Genomic DNA, 25,030 nt, shown 5'->3' on the forward strand with positions numbered 1-25,030 from the left:
TGGGGAGGGGCACTCATGGATAGTATATTATTGGGGGAAGGTACTGCTGGACAGTATATTATTGGGGAAGGTACTCCTGGACAGTATATTATTGGGGAAGGTACTGCTGGACAGTATATTATTTTGGGGAAGGTACTTCTATACAGTATATTATTGGGGGAAGGTACTGCTGGACAGTATATTATTGGGAGAAGGGACTGCTGGACAGTATATTATTGGGGGAAGGTACTGCTGGACAGTATATTATTGGGGGAAGGTACTGCTGGACAGTATATTATTGGGAGAAGGTACTCCTGGACAGTATATTATTGGGGGGGTTACCCCTGGACAGTATATTATTGGGGAAGGTAATGCTGGACAGTATATTATTGGGGGAAAGGTACTCCTGGACAGTTTATTATTGGGGGGCTCTCCTGGACAGTATATTATTGGGGGGAAGGTACTCCTGGACAGTATATTATTAAAGGGAAAGGTACTGCTGGACAGTATATTATTGAGGGGAGGTATTCCTGGACATTATATTATTGGGGAGGGGCACTCATGGATAGTATATTATTGGGGGAAGGTACTCCTGGACAGTATATTATTGGGAGAAGGTACTGCTGGACAGTATATTATAGGGGGAAGGTACTCCTGGACAGTATATTATTGGGGGGGGGTACTCCTAGACAGTATATTATTGGGGGGAGGTATTCCTGGACAGTATAATATAGGGGGCAAGGTACTCCTGGACACTATATTATTGGGGGAAGGTACTGCTGGACAGTATATTATTGGGGGAAGGTACTGCTTGACCATATATTATTGGTGTAAGGTACTCCTGGACAGTATATTATTGGGGGGGGGGGGTACTCCTAGACAGTATATTATTGGGGGGAGGTATTCCTGGACAGAATAATATAGGGGGCAAGGTACTCCTGGACACTATATTATTGGGGGAATGTACTGCTGGACACTATATTATTGGGGGAAGGTACTGCTGGACAGTATACTATTGGGGGAAGGTACTGCTGGACAGTATATTATAGGGGAGAAGGTACTCCTGGACAGTATATTATTGGGGGAAAGGTACTCCTGGACAGTATATTATTAGGGAAAGGTACTGCTGGAAAGTATATTTTTGGGGGAAGGTACTCCTGGACAGTATATTATTGTGGGGACGGTACTCCTGGACAGTATATAATTGGGGAGGGGCACTCATGAACAGTATATTATTGGGGGAAGGTACTCCTGGACATTATATTATTGGGGAGGGGGGAAGGTACTCCTGTACAGTATATTATTGTGGGAAGGTACTGCTGGAAGAGTATATTATAGGGGGAAGGTACTGTTGGGCTGTATATTATTGAGGGGAGGTACTCCTGTACAGTATATTATTGGGGGAAGGTACTCCTGGACAGTATATTATTAGGGGAAGGAACTCCTAGACAGTATATTATTGGGGGAAGGTACTATTGGACTGTATATTAATGAGGGGAGGTACTCCTGTACAGTATATTATTGGAGGGGAGGAACTCCTGGACAGTATATTATTGGGGGAAGGTACTGCTGGACAGTATATTATTGGGGGAAGGTACTCCTGTACAGTATATTATTGGGGGAAGGTACTGCTGGAAAGTATATTATAGGGGGAAGGTACTCCTGGACAGTATATTATTGGGGGGAGGTATTCCTGGGCAGTATATTATTGGGGGAAGGTACTCCTGGACAGTATATTATTGGGGGAATGTACTGCTGGACAGTATATTATTGGGGGGAAGGTACTCCTGGTCAGTATATTATTGGGGGAAAGTACTGCTGGAAAGTATATTATAGGGGGAAGGTACTCCTGGAAAGTATTTTATTGGGGGAGATACTCCTGGACAGTATATTATTGGGGAGGGGGGAAGGTACTCCTGTACAGTATATTATTGTGGGAAGGTACTGCTGGAAGAGTATATTATAGGGGGAAGGTACTGTTGGGCTGTATATTATTGAGGGGAGGTACTCCTGTACAGTATATTATTGGGGGAAGGTACTCCTGGACAGTATATTATTAGGGGAAGGAACTCCTAGACAGTATATTATTGGGGGAAGGTACTATTGGACTGTATATTAATGAGGGGAGGTACTCCTGTACAGTATATTATTGGAGGGGAGGAACTCCTGGACAGTATATTATTGGGGGAAGGTACTATTGGACTGTATATTATTGGGGGAAGGTACTCCTGTACAGTATATTATTGGGGGAAGGTACTGCTGGAAAGTATATTATAGGGGGAAGGTACTCCTGGACAGTATATTATTGGGGGGAGGTATTCCTGGGCAGTATATTATTGGGGGAAGGTACTCCTGGACAGTATATTATTGGGGGAATGTACTGCTGGACAGTATATTATTGGGGGGAAGGTACTCCTGGTCAGTATATTATTGGGGGAAAGTACTGCTGGAAAGTATATTATAGGGGGAAGGTACTCCTGGAAAGTATTTTATTGGGGGAGATACTCCTGGACAGTATATTATTGGGGGAAGGTACTGCTGGAAAGTATATTATAGGGGGAAGGTACTCCTGGAAAGTATTTTATTGGGGGAGATACTCCTGGACAGTATATTATTGGGGGAGATACTCCTGGACAGTATATTATTGGGGGGGGGGGGGTACTCCTAGACAGTATATTATTGGGGAAGGTACTCCTGGACAGTATATTATTGGGGGAGATACTCCTGGACAGTATATTATTGGGGGGGGTACTCCTAGACAGTATATTATTGGGGGGGGTACTCCTAGACAGTATATTATTGGGGGAGGTACTCCTGGACAGTATATTATTGGGGGGGGGTACTCCTAGACAGTATATTATTGGGGGGGGGGTACTCCTAGACAGTATATTATTGGGGGAAGGTACTCCTGTACAGTATATTATTGGGGGGGGGTACTCCTAGACAGTATATTATTGGGGAAGGTAATGCTGGACAGTATATTATTGGGGGGAAGGTACTCCTGTACAGTATATTATTGGGGGGTGGGGGGGTACTCCTAGACAGTATATTATTGGGGAAGGTAATGCTGGACAGTATATTATTGGGGGAGGTACTCCTGGACAGTATATTATTGGGGGGGGGGGGTACTCCTAGACAGTATATTATTGGGGAAGGTACTCCTGGACAGTATATTATTGGGGGAAGGTACTCCTGTACAGTATATTATTGGGGGGGGGGTACTCCTAGACAGTATATTATTGGGGAAGGTACTCCTGTACAGTATATTATTGGGGGGGGGGGGTACTCCTAGACAGTATATTATTGGGGAAGGTACTCCTGTACAGTATATTATTGGGGGGGGGGGGTACTCCTAGACATTATATTATTGGGGGAGATACTCCTGGACAGTATATTATTGGGGGGGGGGGGTACTCCTAGACAGTATATTATTGGGGGGGGGTTACCCCTGGACAGTATATTATTGGGGGAGGTACTCCTGGACAGTATATTATTGGGGGGGGGGGGTACTCCTAGACAGTATATTATTGGGGAAGGTACTCCTGGACAGTATATTATTGGGGGAAGGTACTCCTGTACAGTATATTATTGGGGGGGGGGGGGTTACTCCTAGACAGTATATTATTGGGGAAGGTACTCCTGTACAGTATATTATTGGGGGGGGGGGTACTCCTAGACAGTATATTATTGGGGAAGGTACTCCTGTACAGTATGTTATTGGGGAGGGTACACCTAGACATTATATTATTGGGGAAGGTACTCCTGGACAGTTATATTATTGGGGGAGATACTCCTGGACAGTATATTATTGGGGGGGGGGGGTACTCCTAGACAGTATATTATTGAGGGAAGGTACTGTTGGACAGATCATGAGAGATTTATACAGTAAGTGATGATGGCTGTCCTGGAGTGCATTAATGTTTTGGTGCTACACAGTAATGTGCAGTGATGTGTGGATATGGTGGCGTGAAGGTGACCGATTTGGGCAAATAATCACTATTGCTAGCAATCATCTAGCATTTACGTTTCCAGTGGCGCAGAGGTCCTGATAAATATGGAGTGTATATATGGTGTGTATGTGCAGTGTATATATGGTGTGTATGTGTAGTGTATATATGGTGTGTATGTGTAGTGTATATATGGGGTGTGTATGTGCAGTGTATATATGGTGTGTGTATGTGCAGTGTATATATGGTGTGTGTATGTGTAGTGTATATATGTGTGTGTATGTGTAGTGTATATATGTGTGTGTATGTGTAGTGTATATATGGTGTGTGTATGTGTAGTGTATATATGTGTGTGTATGTGTAGTGTATGTGTAGAGTATATATTATGTGTGTATGTGTAGAGTATATATTATGTGTGTATGTGTAGTGTATATATGGGGTGTGTAGGTGTAGTGTATATATGGTGTGTGTATGTGTAGTGTATATAGTGAGTGTATGTATGGTGTGTGTATGTGTAGTGTATATATGGTGTGTATGTGTAGTTTATATATAGAGAGTATATGTGTAGTGTATATATGATGTGTGTATATGTAGTGTTTATATGGTGTGTGTATGTGTAGTGTATATATGGTGTGTGTATGTGTAGTGTATATAGAGAGAGTATACGTATAGTGCATGTATGGTGTGTGTATGTGTAGAGTATATATGATGTGTCTATGTGTAGAGTATATATGATGTGTGTATGTGTAGTGTATATATGGTGTGTGTATGTGTAGTGTATATAGAGAGAGTATATGTATAGTGCATGTATGGTGTGGGTATGTGTAGAGTATATATGATGTGTTTATGTGTAGAGTATATATGATGTGTGTATGTGTAGTGTATATATGGGGTGTGTATGTGTAGTGTATATATGGGGTGTGTATGTGTAGTGTATATATGGGGTGTGTATGTGTAGAGTATATATGGTGTAGTGTTTATATATGTGTGTTATGTATATGTAGTGTATGTGTGCACATGTCTGTGTAGTGTATATATGGTGTGTGTATGTGTAGTGTATATATGGTGTGTGTATGTATAGTGTATATATGAGGTGTGTATGTGTAGTGTATATATGATGTGTGTATGTGTAGTGTATATATAGTGTAGAGTATATATGGTACATTGTTTATACATGTTTGTTATGTATATATGTAGTGTATGTGTGCACATGTATGTGTAGTGTATATATATATGTGTATTCTGAAGTATAACTTGCAGGATGGGGCTGGCAGCGACAGTTTTGGTATATGGGGGGCCCCCTATTCTATGATCACACCGTGGTCCACTGGGGTCTTCCACCACTGACTGTGACCTGATAAACACGCCGCACTGTTAGACGCGCTACAGTCATGCGGTACATTGCGTGTCACCAGCGCGGGGCTGGGCTATACCTGGGGGCATTTACTGTGTAAACTCACCGCTACTATACGTCTGTTTCCTGAAGCCATGGAAGGTTTCTCAACAATAACTTTCTCGAAATACAAAGAACAGAAGATGATTAACCCCTTCAGGACTCTTATTTTGACCTCTTGGACGCGTCCCCATTTCTCTATAAGCCCCCATGTCACTATAAGAGGTTATAACCTTGGAAATCTATAAGATATCCAGGGGACGTGCAGACTGCTTGCAGACTGCTTGCACCACATTTGTGTCTCGGCATCATACAACATAAAGGGGGGTCCGTGCACCAGGTTTATAATGCAAAGTCGGACAGAATTGTGTCTCACGCCCCATGGTAAAGATGCAGTAGTGCCCTCTGTAGGGGAAGTGCAGGGGGCGCCAGATTCATGAAGAATGTGCTCCAGAAATCATGAATCTGGCGCCCCCTGCACAGTACACAGGACACTGTACATAGTACACACTGCACATAGTACACACCGCACATAATACACATCGCACATACTACACCCTGCACATAGTACACCCTGCACATAGTACACCCTGCACATAGTACACCCTGCACATAGTACACCCTGCACATAGTACACACTGCACATAGTACACACTGCACATAGTACACACCGCACATAGTACACACTGCACATAGTACACACCGCACATACTACACCCTGCACATAGTACACCCTGCACATAGTACACACCGCACATAGTACACACCGCACATAGTACACACCGCACATAGTACACACTGCACATAGTACACACTGCACAGGACACTGCACATACCACACACTGCACATAGTACACACTGCACATTCTATACACTGCACATACCACACACTGCACATAGTACACACCGCACATAGTACACCCTGCACATAGTAAACACCGCACATACTACACACTGCACATACCACACACTGCACATACCACACACTGCACATACCACACACTGCACATACCACACACTGCACATAGTACACACCGCACATACTACACCCTGCACATAGTACACACCGCACATAGTACACCCTGCACATAGTACACCCTGCACATAGTACACCCTGCACATAGTACACCCTGCACATAGTACACCCTGCACAAAGTACACCCTGCACATAGCACACACTGCACATAGTACACCCCGCACATAGTACACCCCGCACATAGTACACCCCGCACATAGTACACCCTGCACATAGTACACCCTGCACATAGTACACCCTGCACATAGTACACACTGCACATAGTACACCCTGCACATAGTACACACCGCACATAGTACACACCGCACATAGTACACCCTGCACATAGTACACACCGCACATAGTACACCCCGCACATAGTACACCCCGCACATAGTACACAACGCACATAGTACACCATGCACATAGTACACACCGCACATAGTACACCCCACACATAGTACACCCCGCACATAGTACACCCTGCACATAGTACACACCGCACATAGTACACATCGCACATAGTACACACCGCACATAGTACAGACCCTGCACATAGTACAGACCCTGCACATAGTACACACTGCACATAGTACACCCTGCACATAGTACACACCGCACATACTACACCCTGCACATAGTACACACTGCACATAGTACACCCTGCACATAGTACACACCGCACATAGTACACACCGCACATAGTACACCCTGCACATAGTACACACCGCACATAGTACACCCCGCACATAGTACACCCCGCACATAGTACACAACGCACATAGTACACCATGCACATAGTACACACCGCACATAGTACACACTGCACATACCACACACTGCACATACCACACACTGCACATACCACACACTGCACATACCACACACTGCACATAGTACACACCGCACATACTACACCCTGCACATAGTACACACCGCACATAGTACACCCTGCACATAGTACACCCTGCACATAGTACACCCTGCACATAGTACACCCTGCACAAAGTACACCCTGCACATAGCACACACTGCACATAGTACACCCCGCACATAGTACACCCCGCACATAGTACACCCCGCACATAGTACACCCTGCACATAGTACACCCTGCACATAGTACACCCTGCACATAGTACACACTGCACATAGTACACCCTGCACATAGTACACCCTGCACATAGTACACACTGCACATAGTACACACCGCACATAGTACACACCGCACATAGTACACCCCGCACATAGTACACCCCGCACATAGTACACCCCGCACATAGTACACAACGCACATAGTACACCATGCACATAGTACACACCGCACATAGTACACCCCGCACATAGTACACCCCGCACATAGTACACCCTGCACATAGTACACACCGCACATAGTACACATCGCACATAGTACACACCGCACATAGTACAGACCCTGCACATAGTACAGACCCTGCACATAGTACAGACCCTGCACATAGTACACACTGCACATAGTACACCCTGCACATAGTACACACCGCACATACTACACCCTGCACATAGTACACCCTGCACATAGTACACCCTGCACATAGTACACACCGCACATACTACACCCTGCACATAGTACACCCTGCACATAGTACACACTGCACATAGTACACACCGCACATAGTACAGACCCTGCACATAGTACAGACCCTGCACATAGTACACCCTGCACATAGTACAGACCCTGCTCATAGTACACCCTGCACATAGTACACCCTGCACATAGTACACCCTGCACATAGTACAGACCCTGCTCATAGTACACCCTGCACATAGTACACCCTGCACATAGTACACCCTGCACATAGTACACCCTGCACATAGTACACACCCTGCACATAGTACACCCCCTGCACATAATACACACCCTGCACATAGTACACACTGCACATAGTACACCCTGCACATAGTACACACTGCACATAGTACACCCTGCACATAGTACACACACTGCACATAGTACAGACCCTGCACATAGTACACACTGCACTTAGAACACACTGCACATAGTACACCCTGCACATAGTACACCCTGCACATAGTACACCCTGCACATAGTACACACTGCACATAGTACACCCTGCACATAGTACACACTGCACATAGTACACACTGCACATAGTGCACAGAACACTGCACATAATACACAGGACACTGCACATAGTACACACACTGCACATAGTACACCCTGCACATAGTACACCCTGCACATAGTACACCCTGCACATAGTACACACTGCACATACTACACCCTGCACATAGTACACCCTGCACATAGTACACACTGCACATAGTACACACTGCACATAGTACACCCTGCACATAGTACACACTGCACATAATACACAGAACACTGCACATAGTACACACTGCACATAATACACAGAACACTGCACATAGTACACACTGCACATAGTACACACACTGCACATAGTACACCCTGCACATAGTACACACTGCACATAGTACACCCTGCACATAGTACACACTGCACATAGTACACCCTGCACATAGTACACACTGCACATTTTACACACTGCACATAGTACACACTGCACATACTACACACACTGCACATAGTACAGACCCTGCACATAGTACAGACCCTGCACATAGTACACCCTGCACATAGTACACCCTGCACATAGTACACACTGCACATAGTACACACTGCACATAGTACACAGAACACTGCACATAGTACACAGGACACTGCACATAGTACACACACTGCACATAGTACACCCTGCACATAGTACACACTGCACATAGTACACCCTGCACATAGTACACCCTGCACATAGTACACACTGCACATAGTACACACTGCACATAGTACACCCTGCACATAGTACACAGAACACTGCACATAGTACACAGGACACTGCACATAGTACACACACTGCACATAGTACACCCTGCACATAGTACACCCTGCACATAGTACACCCTGCACATAGTACACACTGCACATAGTACACCCTGCACATAGTACACACTGCACATAGTACACCCTGCACATAGTACACACTACACATAGTACACACTACACATAGTACACCCTGCACATAGTACACACTGCACATAGTACACCCTGCACATAGTACACACTGCACATAGTACACAGAACACTGCACATTGTACACAGGACACTGCACATAGTACACACCGCACATAGTACACCCTGCACATAGTACACCCTGCACATAGTACACCCTGCACATAGTACACCCTGCACATAGTACACAGAACACTGCACATAGTACACAGGACACTGCACATAGTACACACCGCACATAGTACACACCGCACATAGTACACACTGCGCTGTTTTTGATAAATGTGGGGCCTGTGTCTGTGATGCAGATGTGAGCGGCTGAGCTTCTTGTCCCTCTTCAGCTGCCGTCACACTGAGCGGTTTTGTATTCCATGACATTGTGGGATCTCAGATCAGGATTTTATGTGATGGAGGGGCTGAGGAGTCTGTGTGTCGGTTCTTACAATAATTGTGCATCATTCCTATTCACCAGTAACAGTTATGTCTTGTGTTCTCTATTATTATTAATAATTATAATTTTACTGTATTTATAGTATTTATTCTATCTCTGATGCATGATCCAGGTATTGGGCTCAGGTCTGGGTTGGTGGAGTCCTGGGTCACATGACATGACATGACATGCGGTACAGTACAGGGCTTGTCCCCAGTTCACACTGCGCTCCCATCTCCCCCCGCTCTCTCTCTCTGCAGTGGAAGCTGCGTCACGTGGCTATAGCAACAAGCTCGGCTCCGCCCCTTTCTCCCAGCAGCCCCGGCGCCGCAGTTCTACATATGACGTCATCTCCCCGCCCTCTGCTCTTTCGTACCGCGTCCTCCCGCTGTGAGGCGGCTGCTGCATCCTCTGCCCGGGCACCCGGAGACCTCGCCCGCCGCCGCCATGGTGAGTGCAGGGAGACACCGGGGCTACACAGGAGCCGCGCAGGAGGGGAGAGAGGCGGCCATCTTATACCGGGGGCACCTGTCATGTCTGACACCGCAACAGCGGAGCCGGGAGAGGGGAGGGAAGTGGTAACCCCAATACTGGAGTATAGGGGAGCATGGGATGTGATCCCCCCCCCCCAGTACTGGAGTATAGGGGAGCAGGGGATGTGATTCCCCCCCCCCAGTACTGGAGTATAGGGGAGCAGGGGATGTGATCCCCCCCCCCCAGTACTGGAGTATAGGGGAGCAGGGGATGTGATCCCCCCCCCCCCCAGTACTGGAGTATAGGGGAGCAGGGGATGTGATCCCCCCAGCACTGGAGTATAGGGGAGCAGGGGATGTGATCCCCCCCCCCCCCTAGTACTGGAGTATAGGGGAGCAGGGGATGTGATCCCCCCCCCAGTACTGGAGTATAGGGGAGCAGGGGATGTGATCCCTCCCCAGTACTGGAGTATAGGGGAGCAGGGGATGTGACCCCCCCCCCAGTACTGGAGTATAGGGGAGCAGGGGATGTGATCCCCCCCCCAGTACTGGAGTATAGGGGAGCAGGGGATGTGATCCCCCCCCCCCCAGTACTGGAGTATAGGGGAGCAGGGGATGTGATCCCCCCCCCCCCCAGTACTGGAGTATAGGGGAGCAGGGGATGTGATCCCCCCCCCCCCCCAGTACTGGAGTATAGGGGAGCAGGGGATGTGATCCCCCCCCCCCCAGTACTGGTGTATAGGGGAGCAGGGGATGTGATCCCCCCTCCAGTACTGGAGTATAGGGGAGCAGGGGATGTGAACCCCCCTCCAGTACTGGAGTATAGGGGAGCAGGGGATGTGATCCCCCCAGCACTGGAGTATAGGGGAGCAGGGGATGTGATTCCCCCCCCCCCCCCCAGTACTGGAGTATAGGGGAGCAGGGGATGTGATTCCCCCCCCCCCCCCAGTACTGGAGTATAGGGGAGCAGGGGATGTGATCCCCCCCCCCCCCCAGTACTGGAGTATAGGGGAGCAGGGGATGTGATTCCCCCCCCCCCCCCCAGTACTGGAGTATAGGGGAGCAGGGGATGTGATCCCCCCTCCAGTACTGGAGTATAGGGGAGCAGGGGATGTGATCCCCCCTCCAGTACTGGAGTATAGGGGAGCAGGGGATGTGATCCCCCCTCCAGTACTGGAGTATAGGGGAGCAGGGGATGTGATCCCCCCTCCAGTACTGGAGTATAGGGGAGCAGGGGATGTGATCCCCCCCCCCCCAGTACTGGAGTATAGGGGAGCAGGGGATGTGATCCCCCCCCCCCAGTACTGGAGTATAGGGGAGCAGGGGATGTGATCCCCCCCCCCAGTACTGGAGTATAGGGGAGCAGGGGATGTGATCCCCCCTCCAGTACTGGAGTATAGGGGAGCAGGGGATGTGATCCCCCCTCCAGTACTGGTGTATAGGGGAGCAGGGGATGTGATCCCCCCAGCACTGGAGTATAGGGGAGCAGGGGATGTGATCCCCCCCCCCCCTAGTACTGGAGTATAGGGGAGCAGGGGATGTGATCCCCCCCCCCCTAGTACTGGAGTATAGGGGAGCAGGGGATGTGATCCCCCCTCCAGTACTGGAGTATAGGGGAGCAGGGGATGTGATCCCCCCTCCAGTACTGGAGTATAGGGGAGCAGGGGATGTGATCCCCCCTCCAGTACTGGAGTATAGGGGAGCAGGGGATGTGATCCCCCCTCCAGTACTGGAGTATAGGGGAGCAGGGGATGTGATCCCCCCTCCAGTACTGGAGTATAGGGGAGCAGGGGATGTGATCCCCCCTCCAGTACTGGAGTATAGGGGAGCAGGGGATGTGATCCCCCCTCCAGTACTGGAGTATAGGGGAGCAGGGGATGTGATCCCCCCTCCAGTACTGGAGTATAGGGGAGCAGGGGATGTGATCCCCCCTCCAGTACTGGAGTATAGGGGAGCAGGGGATGTGATCCCCCCTCCAGTACTGGAGTATAGGGGAGCAGGGGATGTGATCCCCCCTCCAGTACTGGAGTATAGGGGAGCAGGGGATGTGATCCCCCCTCCAGTACTGGAGTATAGGGGAGCAGGGGATGTGATCCCCCCCTCCAGTACTGGAGTATAGGGGAGCAGGGGATGTGATCCCCCCCTCCAGTACTGGAGTATAGGGGAGCAGGGGATGTGATCCCCCCCTCCAGTACTGTAGTATAGGGGAGCAGGGGATGTGATCCCCCCAGTACTGTAGTATAGGGGAGCAGGGGATGTGATCCCCCCAGTACTGGAGTATAGGGGAGCAGGGGATGTGATCCCCCCAGTACTGGAGTATAGGGGAGCAGGGGATGTGATCCCCCCAGTACTGGAGTATAGGGGAGCAGGGGATGTGATCCCCCCTCCAGTACTGGAGTATAGGGGAGCAGGGGATGTGATCCCCCCTCCAGTACTGGTGTATAGGGGAGCAGGGGATGTGATCCCCCCCCCCAGTACTGGTGTATAGGGGAGCAGGGGATGTGATCCCCCCCCCCAGTACTGGAGTATAGGGGAGCAGGGGATGTGATCCCCCCCCCCCCCCAGTACTGGAGTATAGGGGAGCAGGGGATGTGATCCCCCCCCCCAGTACTGGAGTATAGGGGAGCAGGGGATGTGATCCCCCCCCTGTACTGGAGTATAGGGGAGCAGGGGATGTGATCCCCCCTCCAGTACTGGAGTATAGGGGAGCAGGGGATGTGATCCCCCCCCCCCAGTACTGGAGTATAGGGGAGCAGGGGATGTGATCCCCCCCCCCCAGTACTGGAGTATAGGGGAGCAGGGGATGTGATCCCCCCTCCAGTACTGGTGTATAGGGGAGCAGGGGATGTGATCCCCCCCCCCCAGTACTGGTGTATAGGGGAGCAGGGGATGTGATCCCCCCCCCCCAGTACTGGTGTATAGGGGAGCAGGGGATGTGATCCCCCCCCCCCCCCAGTACTGGAGTATAGGGGAGCAGGGGATGTGATTCCCCCCCCCCCCCCCAGTACTGGAGTATAGGGGAGCAGGGGATGTGATTTCCCCCCCCCCCCCCCAGTACTGGAGTATAGGGGAGCAGGGGATGTGATTCCCCCCCCCCCCCCCCAGTACTGGAGTATAGGGGAGCAGGGGATGTGATTCCCCCCCCAGTACTGGAGTATAGGGGAGCAGGGGATGTAATCCCCCCAGTACTGGAGTATAGGGGAGCAGGGGATGTAATCCCCCCAGTACTGGAGTACATACATGACATTACTTATCCTGTACCGATCCTGAGTTACATCCTGTATTATACCCCAGAGCTGAACTCACTATTCTGCTGCTGGTGTAGTCACTGTGTACATACTTGACATTACTTATCCTGTACCGATCCTGAGTTACATCCTGTATTATACTCCAGAGCTGCACTCACTATTCTGCTGCTGGTGCAGTCACTGTGTACATACATGACATTACTTATCCTGTACTGATCCTGAGTTACATCCTGTATTATACCCCAGAGCTGCACTCACTATTCTGCTGGTGCAGTCACTGTATACATACATGACATTACTTATCCTGTACTGATCCTGAGTTACATCCTGTATTATACCCCAGAGCTGCACTCACTATTCTGCTGCTGGTGCAGTCACTGTGTACATACATGACATTACTTATCCTGTACTGATCCTGAGTTACATCGTGTATTATACCCCAGAGCTGTACTCACTATTCTGCTGCTGGTGCAGTCACTGTGTACATACATGACATTACTTATCCTGTACCGATCCTGAGTTACATCCTGTAGATCTTTTATTTTATATAAAAGTAAAAAACATAACAATACAAACAAAACATAATATACAAAATATTTACAATATCTTACCTGCTGGTCCAGCCCCATTCATACCTAGCAAAAACAATAACTTACAATACACCGAAATGATTAAACACCAAATACCACAACCCCCACCCAACCGATTATCACAACCTAAACCAAACCAATAAACAAAGACAAGCCACACCCACAAATAAACATAAATGACTATAAATATACATAAACCCACCCCACACCCTCTAATAACAAACCACCCCACACAGACCACATCCCACACCCTTTTTTTTTTTTTTAAATATATAATAACAAATACACACAACACTACACTAAACTAAATCCCTCGCCCGCACCCTCCCCTTCCCCCCAGACACTGGTCTAACGTCCAAAGTTTGCGTTAAGTAGTCCAGACCAGTGCCCAGGGTCAGTTCATAAGTCCACCACTATCACCCCCCTCCCAACCTAACACTATGTCCCAAACCCCACTATATACAATATATACAATATATACACTAATTACAACATAACAAAGAAAACAGAATACGAATTAAACCTGAACAACATTAATCAAAACCACATAAAGCCCAGGTTCGGCGCCTGCAAGCCGCTACATCACTATAACCTCAGAACACAAAACAAAAATCTACAGTGTCAGCTTCAGCCCAACACCAGGAGCGGAGATGACAGACTAAGGGACACTAAAGGAGAACCCCCTCCAAAGGAGAGAGGCCCTCCCCGTGCCCAGCCTCTCATACTCCAGAGAGCGCACCTTCACCAGGTCACCCAGAATGTTCCTAACCACCTCATCCACCGGGAGGATTTTACGCTGCGTCGATACTAAACACCGTGCGTTCCACGTGTGGTACCTGACCACTAGACTAACTAGGAATAACGTGCAGCGGTCCCGGCCACCCAGGCCTCTGAATGCTCCATAGGCCCACTCCGCATAGGAGAGACCGGCCAACCCGGGCCAATGGATGGAAGCGCCCACCCGGTTGTACACCTCTGTGTTAAAGGGGCACTGAAGCAGGAAGTGGTCCATGCTCTCCAGCAGACCACCGCACTCCTCCCGGGGACAACCCCTTTCCTCAGAGCTCCTACACTTCAGATTGTCCCTCACACACAGCTTTCCATGGAAGCAGCGCCAAGTCACGTCCCAAAACTTCAAGGGGATCCTGATGGAATTCAATAAACTCAAACCCACCCCAAGATCCCGACTTGGGCAATCCCTGAGGGCCAGAGGCTTCTGGAAATGGGTCAACAGAACCCTCTTGTCAAGGACTTTCCTCGACATGGTCCTGATCTCCCACATTCCCAGACCCCACCGGCGAATCACCTTCAGAACCGGGGTAGCGTAAGCCGGAAGATGCCCATGCGGTGTACGGAGATCCTTCACTCTCCCTCCTGTCTCCCATTCCTGGAAGAAAGGCCGAAACCATCCCCTGCAGGAGTATACCCACGGAGGAGCCCTCTCTTTCCAGAGGTTTGCTACATTGATCTTAAGAAAGGTATTCACTAGGAACACCACAGGGTTGACCATACACAACCCTCCTTGTCTCCTCGTGCGGTAAGTAACCTCCCTCTTGATAAGGTTCAGCCTATTCCCCCATAACAGCTGGAAGAACAGACTGTAAACCCGAGTCCAGAGGGGTTCTGGCAACATGCACACACTGCCCAGATATATCAGTAATGGGAGCAGGTAAGTTTTAATCAGGTTAACCCTTTCTCTGAGGGTCAAAGACCAACCCTTCCACTGGTCCACCTTCTGAGCGGCGATCTTAAGCCTGCCGTCCCAGTTTTGCATGGGGTAATCCCCCTGGCCAAATTCGATGCCTAGAACTTTGGCAGAGTCCTGGGGCCCTGGAAGAGTGTCCGGGAGATCAAAGCCTGGATCCCCCTCTCCCAGCCAGAGACTCTCACACTTATCCCGGTTGATCTTGGACCCAGAAACCTCTGAGTAGCGGTCAACCTCTGACATCACCCACTGCGCCTCCCCTCCCGAGGACACGAAAACGGTGACATCATCAGCATACGCTACCACCCTTAGAGTGGCTTCCGGTGCTGCCCGATCCATCCCGACTCCCACCAACGGCCCACGATCAACCCTCCTAAGGAATGGGTCAATCGCGAACACGTATAAAAGTGGGCTCAGAGGACAACCCTGGCGAACACCAGACCCGACCTCAAAAGAGCGGCCAATCCAACCGTTCACAAGCGGGAAACTCTCTGCCCCTGCGTACAAAACTTTCAGCCAATTGACAAACCCACCCGGCAGGCCATACCTCAGAAGGACAGACCAGAGGTACTCGTGGTTAACCCGATCAAACGCTTTTGCCTGATCCAAGGACAGCAAGTACCCCTTCCAGTTACCAGCCCTGCCCTGCTCCACTGCCTCCCGGACACAAAGCACAGCACTAAATGTACTGCGGCCTGGAACAGAGCAGTGCTGGGTCCCCGAAAGGAGCAGGGGCGCAAACTGCACCAGCCGATTAAACAGCACCTTTGCCAAAACCTTTCTGTCCGCATTGAGAAGCGCTATGGGACGCCAGTTCTCAATACGAGATCGGTCCTTACCCTTTGACAGGATGATCAGGGCTGACCTCCTCATTGACTTCGGCAGAATGCCCAAGGAAAGACACTCATTGAATACCTCAGTCAAGAGGGGAACCAAGGCGTCCTTAAAGGTCTTATAAAACTCAGATGTTAAGCCATCCGGGCCTGGCGATTTCTTGAGGGCGAGCCCTTCAATCGCCCGGCTGACTTCCTCTTCCCTGATCATCTCTGTCAAAACATCAAGAGAGGGGTCTACTCCTGGCTCAGGGACAGTTTCAGCCAGGAAAGCCGACATCACATCCCGATCTAGATCCTTCCTGCCCAAGAGGTGCGAGTAGAAGGATCTGACGACCTCCAGGATCCCTGATCTGGACCTTTTCAGGGATCCCGTACTGTCAACCAGTCCTGTGACAACTTTACCATTCACTGACATCTTGCAGTTTCTGTAAGGGTCGGGCGAGCGGTATTTCCCGTAATCCCTCTCAAAAACCAAAGATGCGTGTCTATCGTACTGACACCTCTTCAGCAAGGATTTCACTCTGGAGATGTCCTCACGACTACCTCCAGTCGAGACGAGATGCTCGAGTTTCCTCCTCAGGCCCTGATACAGGCGGTACCTGTCCAGGCTCCTGAGGCTCGAGAGCTGGCGGAAGAATCTCGCCACCCTTTTCTTGAGCATCTCCCACCACTCTGACTTACTGCTACAAAGGCCCAGCAATGGTACCTGGCTCTGAAGAAAGTCCTCAAAGGATTGTCTGATCTCCGCTTCTTCCAGGAGAGACGAATTGAGCTTCCAGTAGCCTCTTCCCATCCGGGGGGTCTCTGTAACATTCAGAGAAAACAAAATTAAACAGTGGTCGGAGAATTCCACCTCAACAACGGACACTGCTGAAGAAATGGCTTCCTCCTTTAAATAAAACCTGTCTATTCTAGACCTACAGCTACCCCTATAATAGGTGAACCCCGCGTGGCCTGGGGTGTGCCGGATGTGGACATCCACCAGGCGAGCCTCACTGGCTATGCTATTAAGAGCGACGCTATCATAAGTCAGCTTGTCTCTGGAACCTCCCCTATCCTGGGACCTCGTGACAGCATTGAAGTCCCCTCCAAAGACCACCTGCCGACTTGTAAAAAGGTAGGGCTTGATCCTCATAAAGAGACACTTCCTGTCCCACTTGGACTGGGGACCATAGATGTTAATTAGGCGAAGTTCTTGTCCCTTCATGAGGACATCCAGGATCAGGCACCTCCCCATTTCTAACTCAATAACTCGTCGGCATTCTACCGGTGCGGTAAAAAGGACCGCCACTCCGCTATACGGCTCGGCCGCAAGAGACCAATAGGAAGGCCCGTGTCTCCATTCCCTCTTAGCTTTAAACACGGCCGCCAAATCTGGCAGCCTGGTCTCCTGCAAAAATAAAATGTCGGCTTCAACGCGGCCGAGAAAATCAAAGGCCGCAAATCTAGCCGCATCAGACTTAATGCTGGCGACATTAATGGACGCCAGCGTCAACGGAGTAGGTGCCGCCATCATGAGTGATTGAGTTGGACGGCTTTCTTTTTACCCATCTTACCACCACCCTCGGGAAATGAACACCCCCTTTTCCATAGCGTCCCCCATGACGGCCCCAACTGGAGGATGACCCTTGACCTCTGTAGGGACAGGAAGCAGAGAGGTTAAATACCCCACCCCGGCATCCGTACACCAGTGGCTTCCTGTCCCTACACAGGGCAGGTAGTAGAGAGAAGTCTCTCCTCATCCCCAGTAGTTGGGACGGTGAGGGGGGACCTAAGTGGCGCAGGGAATTGTCCCTTACCCTAAGGCGGTCTCGGCCTCGATCGGACTTCGGTCCTTTCCTCTGCCACAAGCAGAGACGCCATTTTTCTCCGGCTCTGCCCGCAGCTCTGCGCAGCTAAGGACACCCGGAGCGTGTCCATCGCGGAGGTCACGTGGACCGGCTGCCGTCCGACTCCGGTGACGACTTCCGCCGGAAATGACGGGACCGGATGTGACGTCACGATGGCGCGACCCGGAAGCAGGAACGTGGAGCGGTAAGATTCAAAAAGCGAGATAGTCATGTTGATCTGAGGTCTAACAAACGCTCTTTTGGCCCTGATTCAAGCATTTCTGAGATCGGACGCTATTCTAGGCATTTCCAGCCATTAAGGTCGGTTACATGCTGTATGATTGCCTCATATGTGTCTTTCCAACCCAGGTCTATATACATGTATGTATCTATCTTAGGGACCTGTGCAGCGTATCCCTCATTTCAAGATACCTCAGGTACTCCTTTATTCATATTCCACTTGGTTAAAAGCAGAATTTATCTCACTTCTGTTAAAATGTTTAGGTTTACTGATACCGGTGGTCCCACAATTGGGAATATGGAGACGCAAGGCATGGAGGCTTCAGGTCTGGATCTCTTATCCTTGAACCCTGTAAGTAGGGTTAATTAGGGATAGGGTGGTGGGTCACCCACATATCCCCGTGTTGTCACATAGGGTCCGGTTAAGGACTAATTACTTCTCCTTCTCCTTGGTAGGAGCCCAGGGAAAAGGAGAAGGATAAAGTGAGAGCTAAAGATCAGTCGAGCTCGAAGAGAGCCACTTCAAGGAAGTGCAACATGTGCTCAGAAAAGCTCCCTGCAGATTACAAAAAAACAGTCTGTAAAACCTGCGTGGATAACCTACTCAGGGAAGAGAGGTCTTCTTTCGTGGATGAGATGCGCAGTTTTATTAGGGATGAGGTTAAAACATCTATAGCCTCATCTATAACAACTCTTATACCTCAAGAGCCTCTGCATAAAAGACAACGAGTTATGGAATCCATGTCAGACTCCGCATCGGACTCGGAAGGGACCAAGGAATCTATGGATATGGAGCCAGGACCATCCAATTCAGCATGTAAAATGGAATCTAGATATTTACTAGCTTCAGAAGATCTGGAACCGCTTCTAAAGGCTATGAGAGATACCCTCAAGATTGAGGAGATAGAAGAAACTAAATCCATTCAAGATGAGTTATTTGGACTCCTTAAGGTTAAGAAGAGGCGAGTGTTTCCCATAAATAACACTCTTAAGGAGCTGATACTTGAAGAATGGAGAGAACCGGAGAGTAGAATCTCCATTTCTAGAGAGTTTAAAAGCCGTCTCTCCTTTGATGAAACAGAAGCAAAAATTTGGAATTCTACCCCCAAAGTCGATATTCAGGTCACCAAGATGACCAAAAAGACGGATCTTCCATTCGAGGATGCAATTCAGCTGAGGGATCCTCTGGATAGGAAGGCGGACAGCCTTCTAAAGAAGACATGGGAGTGTGCCATGTTGAACCTAAAATCTAATATTACTACGACATCCATGGCACGCACTCTGTTTCATTGGATTACAGAATTGGAAGGTCATGTTAGAGACGGCACTCCAAGAGAAATGTTATTGGGCACATTCTCCACCTTAAAAGCAGCGGCCGCCTTCATTGCAGATGCCTCAGCGGAGGGAGTTAGAATAAGTGCCAAGGAAGGGGCACTGTCAAATTCGGTTAGGAGGTCTCTCTGGCTTCGCCAATGGACCGGTGATTTCAGGTCAAAATCGAAATTATGTGGAATTCCATTCGAGGGGGAATATCTTTTCGGTTCGGAACTCGACACGCTTTTGGAGAAGGCGGCAGATAGAAAGAAGGGGTTTCCGGAGTCCAGGGGTAACCCCAGGAAACAGCCCTTTCGGGACGCTAAGGACAGGAGACAGCCCTTTAGAGGGAAAGGCAAGCAAGGTAGATGGAGCTACCCTAAAGGAGGAAAAGGAAGAGGCTTCCTACTCAGTGCCAGCAACTCTGCCCCGGCTTATAAAAAACAATGACGCCAGGGTGGGGGGAAGACTATTGAAGTTCCACTCTCAATGGACTCAGATAACATCAAACCCCTGGATACTAAGTATTCTTCGGGAAGGTTACCTGTTAGAATTAACCTCTCTTCCTCCCAGAAAATTTGTTCTGACCGAGCAGCCCTCGGAAAATCTCTCAAGCTCATTATGGTTGGAGATACAGAAACTAGTTCAACTGGACGTCATCATCCCTGTAGCTCAAAAACAGTTAAAAGAGGGACACTACTCTCCCCTCTTCTTAATAAAAAAACCAAACGGTGCATTCAGAATGATTTGCAATCTGAAAAAACTAAACAGCCATATACTCTATCGAAAATTCAAGATGGAAACCGTGAGTTCGGCAGTCGTCCTGATACAACAAGGAGCGGTTATGTGTACAATAGACCTGAGAGACGCATATTACCATGTGCCGATACATCCAAAATCCCAGAAGTTCCTCAGGTTTGCAGTTCGATCACCTTGGGGAGAAGAGGTCCACTACCAGTACAAGGCACTACCCTTTGGGATTTCTTCAGCCCCAAGGACATTTACAAAGATCATGGTCGAGGTGATAGCTTATCTGAGGCAGAAAGGGATACTAGTCATCCCCTACCTGGACGATCTGCTAGTGGTGGCCAGTTCAGAACAGGAGCTAATACACCACCGAGATATTACAAGGACAATCCTACAGCAGTTAGGATGGATGATAAATTTGGAGAAATCCAGACTAGTCCCAAACACAAAAGTTGTATTTCTAGGAACACTATTGGATTCGATCCAGCAGATGTCCTTTTTACCACCAGAAAAGGCAGCGAGACTGAGACAACAGATCACGACGTTTCAAAAAAGGAATCATTGCACAATAAGAGAAGCCATGAGGATACTGGGGCTTATGACATCCTCCATTCAAAGCGTACAGTGGAGTCAGAGTCACACCAGAACCCTTCAAAACTGGGTTTTGACCTCCTGGGACAAAAATCCCCAACACTTGAATCAGAAGGTTCAGATATCGATAGCGGTCAAGCAATCCTTGGAGTGGTGGACAGAGACTTCAAATCTGGGAAGAGGAGTGTCATGGCATCCCTGGCCAGTGATAAACATCCAGACGGACGCAAGTCAGTCAGGTTGGGGAGCAGACATAGCAGGGCGACCCATTCAGGGGCTATGGCCATCGACAATCAGATCCCGTTCCTCAAACTTTCGGGAACTAAGAGCTGTCCTAGAGACTTTAAGAGCCAGCACTCAAAGCCTGAAGGGGAGTCATATAAGAATTTACTCAGACAACACCACCACAGTGGCGTATCTCCGTCATCAAGGGGGTACCAGGAACCCAGATCTCCTCAGTCTCTCAGACAAAATATTCACTTGGGCAGAAGCCAACATCCGCTCTCTCTCAGCCACCCATCTAAAGGGAGAAAAGAATTTAATAGCAGACTATCTAAGTCGTCAGACTATAGACCACAACGAGTGGTGCCTGAACGAGAACATCTTTCTATATCTCACACAAAAATGGGGACAACCAGTGACAGATCTCTTTGCCTCCAGCAAAAATACAAAGGTTCCCCATTTCTTCTCTCTGGAGCCAAATACTCCGTTTTGCCGAAGGGATGCATTCAGTCAGACTTGGAGTGGGCCTCTAATGTACGCTTTTCCTCCTATACCTCTCATAGCGAGAGTTGTTCAAAAGATCAGAGAAGACCAAGCGAAAGTTATTCTCGTTGTTCCCTGGTGGCCAAAGAGGAACTGGTTTCCGTGGCTAGGGAAAATGGCATTAGAAGAACCCATCATGCTGGAACCAGTAAACAATCTCCTATTTCAGGGCCCCATTTACCATCCAAATCCACAGGCTCTCCAGCTCTCGGCGTGGATCCTGAAAGGATGTTGTTGATTGCCAAAGGACTATCAAACAAGGTAATTTCTACACTTAAAGCCAGCCGCAAACCAGTCACCCACAAAATCTACGCAAGGATATGGGGAAAGTTTGTATCCTTTTGTGGCAGGACTCCTCCTAACCAACTATCCCCTAATATTTCACAGGTGCTAGACTTCCTGCAGGCAGGATTCGACAAGGGCCTGAAGACGAGCTCCTTAAAAGTCCAGATTTCAGCCCTCAGTGCCTTTTTCGACACCTCATTAGCAGAGAACAGATGGATTCAAAGGTTTGTCAAAGCTACTGTCAGGCTAAGGCCACATATAAAGCAAAATATCCCAAACTGGGATCTTTCACTAGTGCTAGACTACCTCACAAAGATACCGTTTGAACCTCTCGAGACGGTTAAACTCAGAGAATTAACACTGAAAATTTCCTTTCTCATAGCCATAACAACAGCTAGGCGTGTAGGGGAAATCCAGAACTTATCAATTAAAGAACCATATCTTAGACTGTGTGAGGATAAAATTGTGCTAATGTTAGATAAAACCTTCACACCAAAAGTTGCATCATCTTTTCATCGTAATCAAGAGATTGTTCTACCTTCCTTCTGCCAGAACCCAAAGCATGCCAAAGAACGGGAGTGGCATACACTGGATGTCAGAAGATACCTGTTACATTATCTCGAAGAGACCAAATCCTGGAGAAAGGACGACAACATTCTCCTACAATTTAGGGGAAAAAACAAAGGCAGGAAAGCTTCAAAAGCATCCATCGCCAGGTGGATCAGAACGGTCATCAAAGAAGCTTATGATGCCAACAACCTGGACATTTCAGGGACTATTAGGGCCCACTCGACCAGAGGGGTGGCAGCCTCTTGGGCGGAGAAACGTGGGGCCTCATTAGAGGACATATGTAGAGCAGCTACCTGGTCTACTCACCTGACTTTTGCTAAACACTATAGGCTAGATGTCCAAAGTGCTAGAGATCTAACCTTCGGAAGGAAGGTCTTACAAGCTGTTGTCCCCCCCTAACTTTATAATCTGGTACATCTCCAGTTGGGGCCGTCATGGGGGACGCTATGGAAAAAGAGAATTATTCTCACCGTTAATTCGGTTTCCATTAGTCCACCATGACGGCCCATATATATTTCCCACCCTGTATTTTTGATTAAGTTAATATTGCCTATTTGTTATGTGTGAATTGATAACATACAATAAATGGGTTGCATCCAAGGCCGGTGTAGTTATTTGGTAGCCACTGGTGTACGGATGCCGGGGTGGGGTATTTAACCTCTCTGCTTCCTGTCCCTACAGAGGTCAAGGGTCATCCTCCAGTTGGGGCCGTCATGGTGGACTAATGGAAACCGAATTAACGGTGAGAATAATTCTCTTTTTTAGACATATTGTGGTGTCCATCTCCCGCACCTCTGATGCTTCAGGGGCAGATCCAGGACCTGCCCCCTCATCCTCGTCTCCAGACTCTGGGCCAGTCTCCCCTCCTGAGGACCCTGACTCCCCAGGGGGAGACTCGGCACCCCCTGCAGGCTCCGCCACCTCTGGCCCTTCACCCTCAGCCCCTCCATCGGCAGGAGAGGCTCCATCCAGGGCCAGGAATCGATTTGAAAGTTCGACCAGCGGGGGGTCGGTTGCACCTTCCTTGGGTACCTTAGTCAGGGAGGGAGAAGATCTTACACCTCCCTTCTTTTTACCCTTTTTCTTCTTTTTGGCGCCACGCTTACGCTTTTCCTCTAGCCACGCCCTATTATCCTCGTCCATACTCTCATAATGGGAGGAGTCTGAGGACGTGGCACCTTCCTCTCTCTCGATCCTCCTGACCTCCTCATCCAGTACATCATCCCCTGGGGCCTCAGCGACAGGTGAGGTCTCCAGGAGAGCGCCAGAGGTTGTCCCAGCAGCCCGAGACTCCCCCCGCTCTCTCTCCTGTTGACGCTTCTCTAGACGCCTTAGCTGGGCAGGCGTCTTTTTCCTGTCTTTCTTCCCTGGCCCCTCCATTCCTCTGCCTCTGCTAGTCCCCTCCCCAGCAGATTCAGCCTCATGGCTTTCATCCGCTGAGGTTGAGCCCGCATTAGCGAAGGAAAGAGGACAACGACTGTACGGGTGACCGAGATCACCACACAGGTTACACCTAATCTGCCCTGTACAGGATGCAGCGAGATGGCCGACACCCCCACACAACGCACACTTCTGCACGGTGCAGTTTGCGCTGAAATGTGTGGGGTCACCGCACCTGTGACACAGCTTAGGCTGCCCCCGGTAGAAGATCAGGATCCGATCCCTCCCTAGGAAGGCTGATGAAGGGATGTGGGCGACTGAGTTACCTGAACGCCTCAACTTCACCATGAAGGTCCAGGCCCCTGACCAGATACCAAACTCGTCTCGATTTTTCTCTGGTACTCCCAGTACCTCTCCATAACGATTCATCCAGGTCATGATGTCAAAGCAAGATAGTGATTCATTACGGGTAAGAACGGTCACTTTCTTGAGTTCGCTCTGGCGGGACACTGCTTGCACAGCAAAGTCCCGCCACTCGGGCTCGTTGTATCTCAGCTCATAGTTGGACCAGAAGAGCTCAAGCCCCTCCGGCCGAACAAAGCTG

General features: G+C 49.3%; 1 protein-coding gene across 1 annotated transcript in view; it reads left to right on the forward strand.

Annotated features, from left to right (window-relative positions):
- The first annotated feature begins 10,154 nt into the window (after window positions 1-10,154).
- The window catches only part of LOC140116380 (elongation factor 2-like), a 31,513-nt gene continuing 16,637 nt past the window's right edge, over window positions 10,155-25,030 (forward strand). The window contains exon 1 of the mRNA XM_072132908.1: window positions 10,155-10,303. Coding sequence (XP_071989009.1) covers window positions 10,301-10,303 — 3 coding nt within the window. The 5' untranslated portion in view covers window positions 10,155-10,300. The remainder of the gene's footprint in view (window positions 10,304-25,030) is intronic.

This window comes from Engystomops pustulosus, chromosome 1 (assembly GCF_040894005.1).
Source record: "Engystomops pustulosus chromosome 1, aEngPut4.maternal, whole genome shotgun sequence".
NCBI lineage: Eukaryota > Metazoa > Chordata > Amphibia > Anura > Leptodactylidae > Engystomops > Engystomops pustulosus.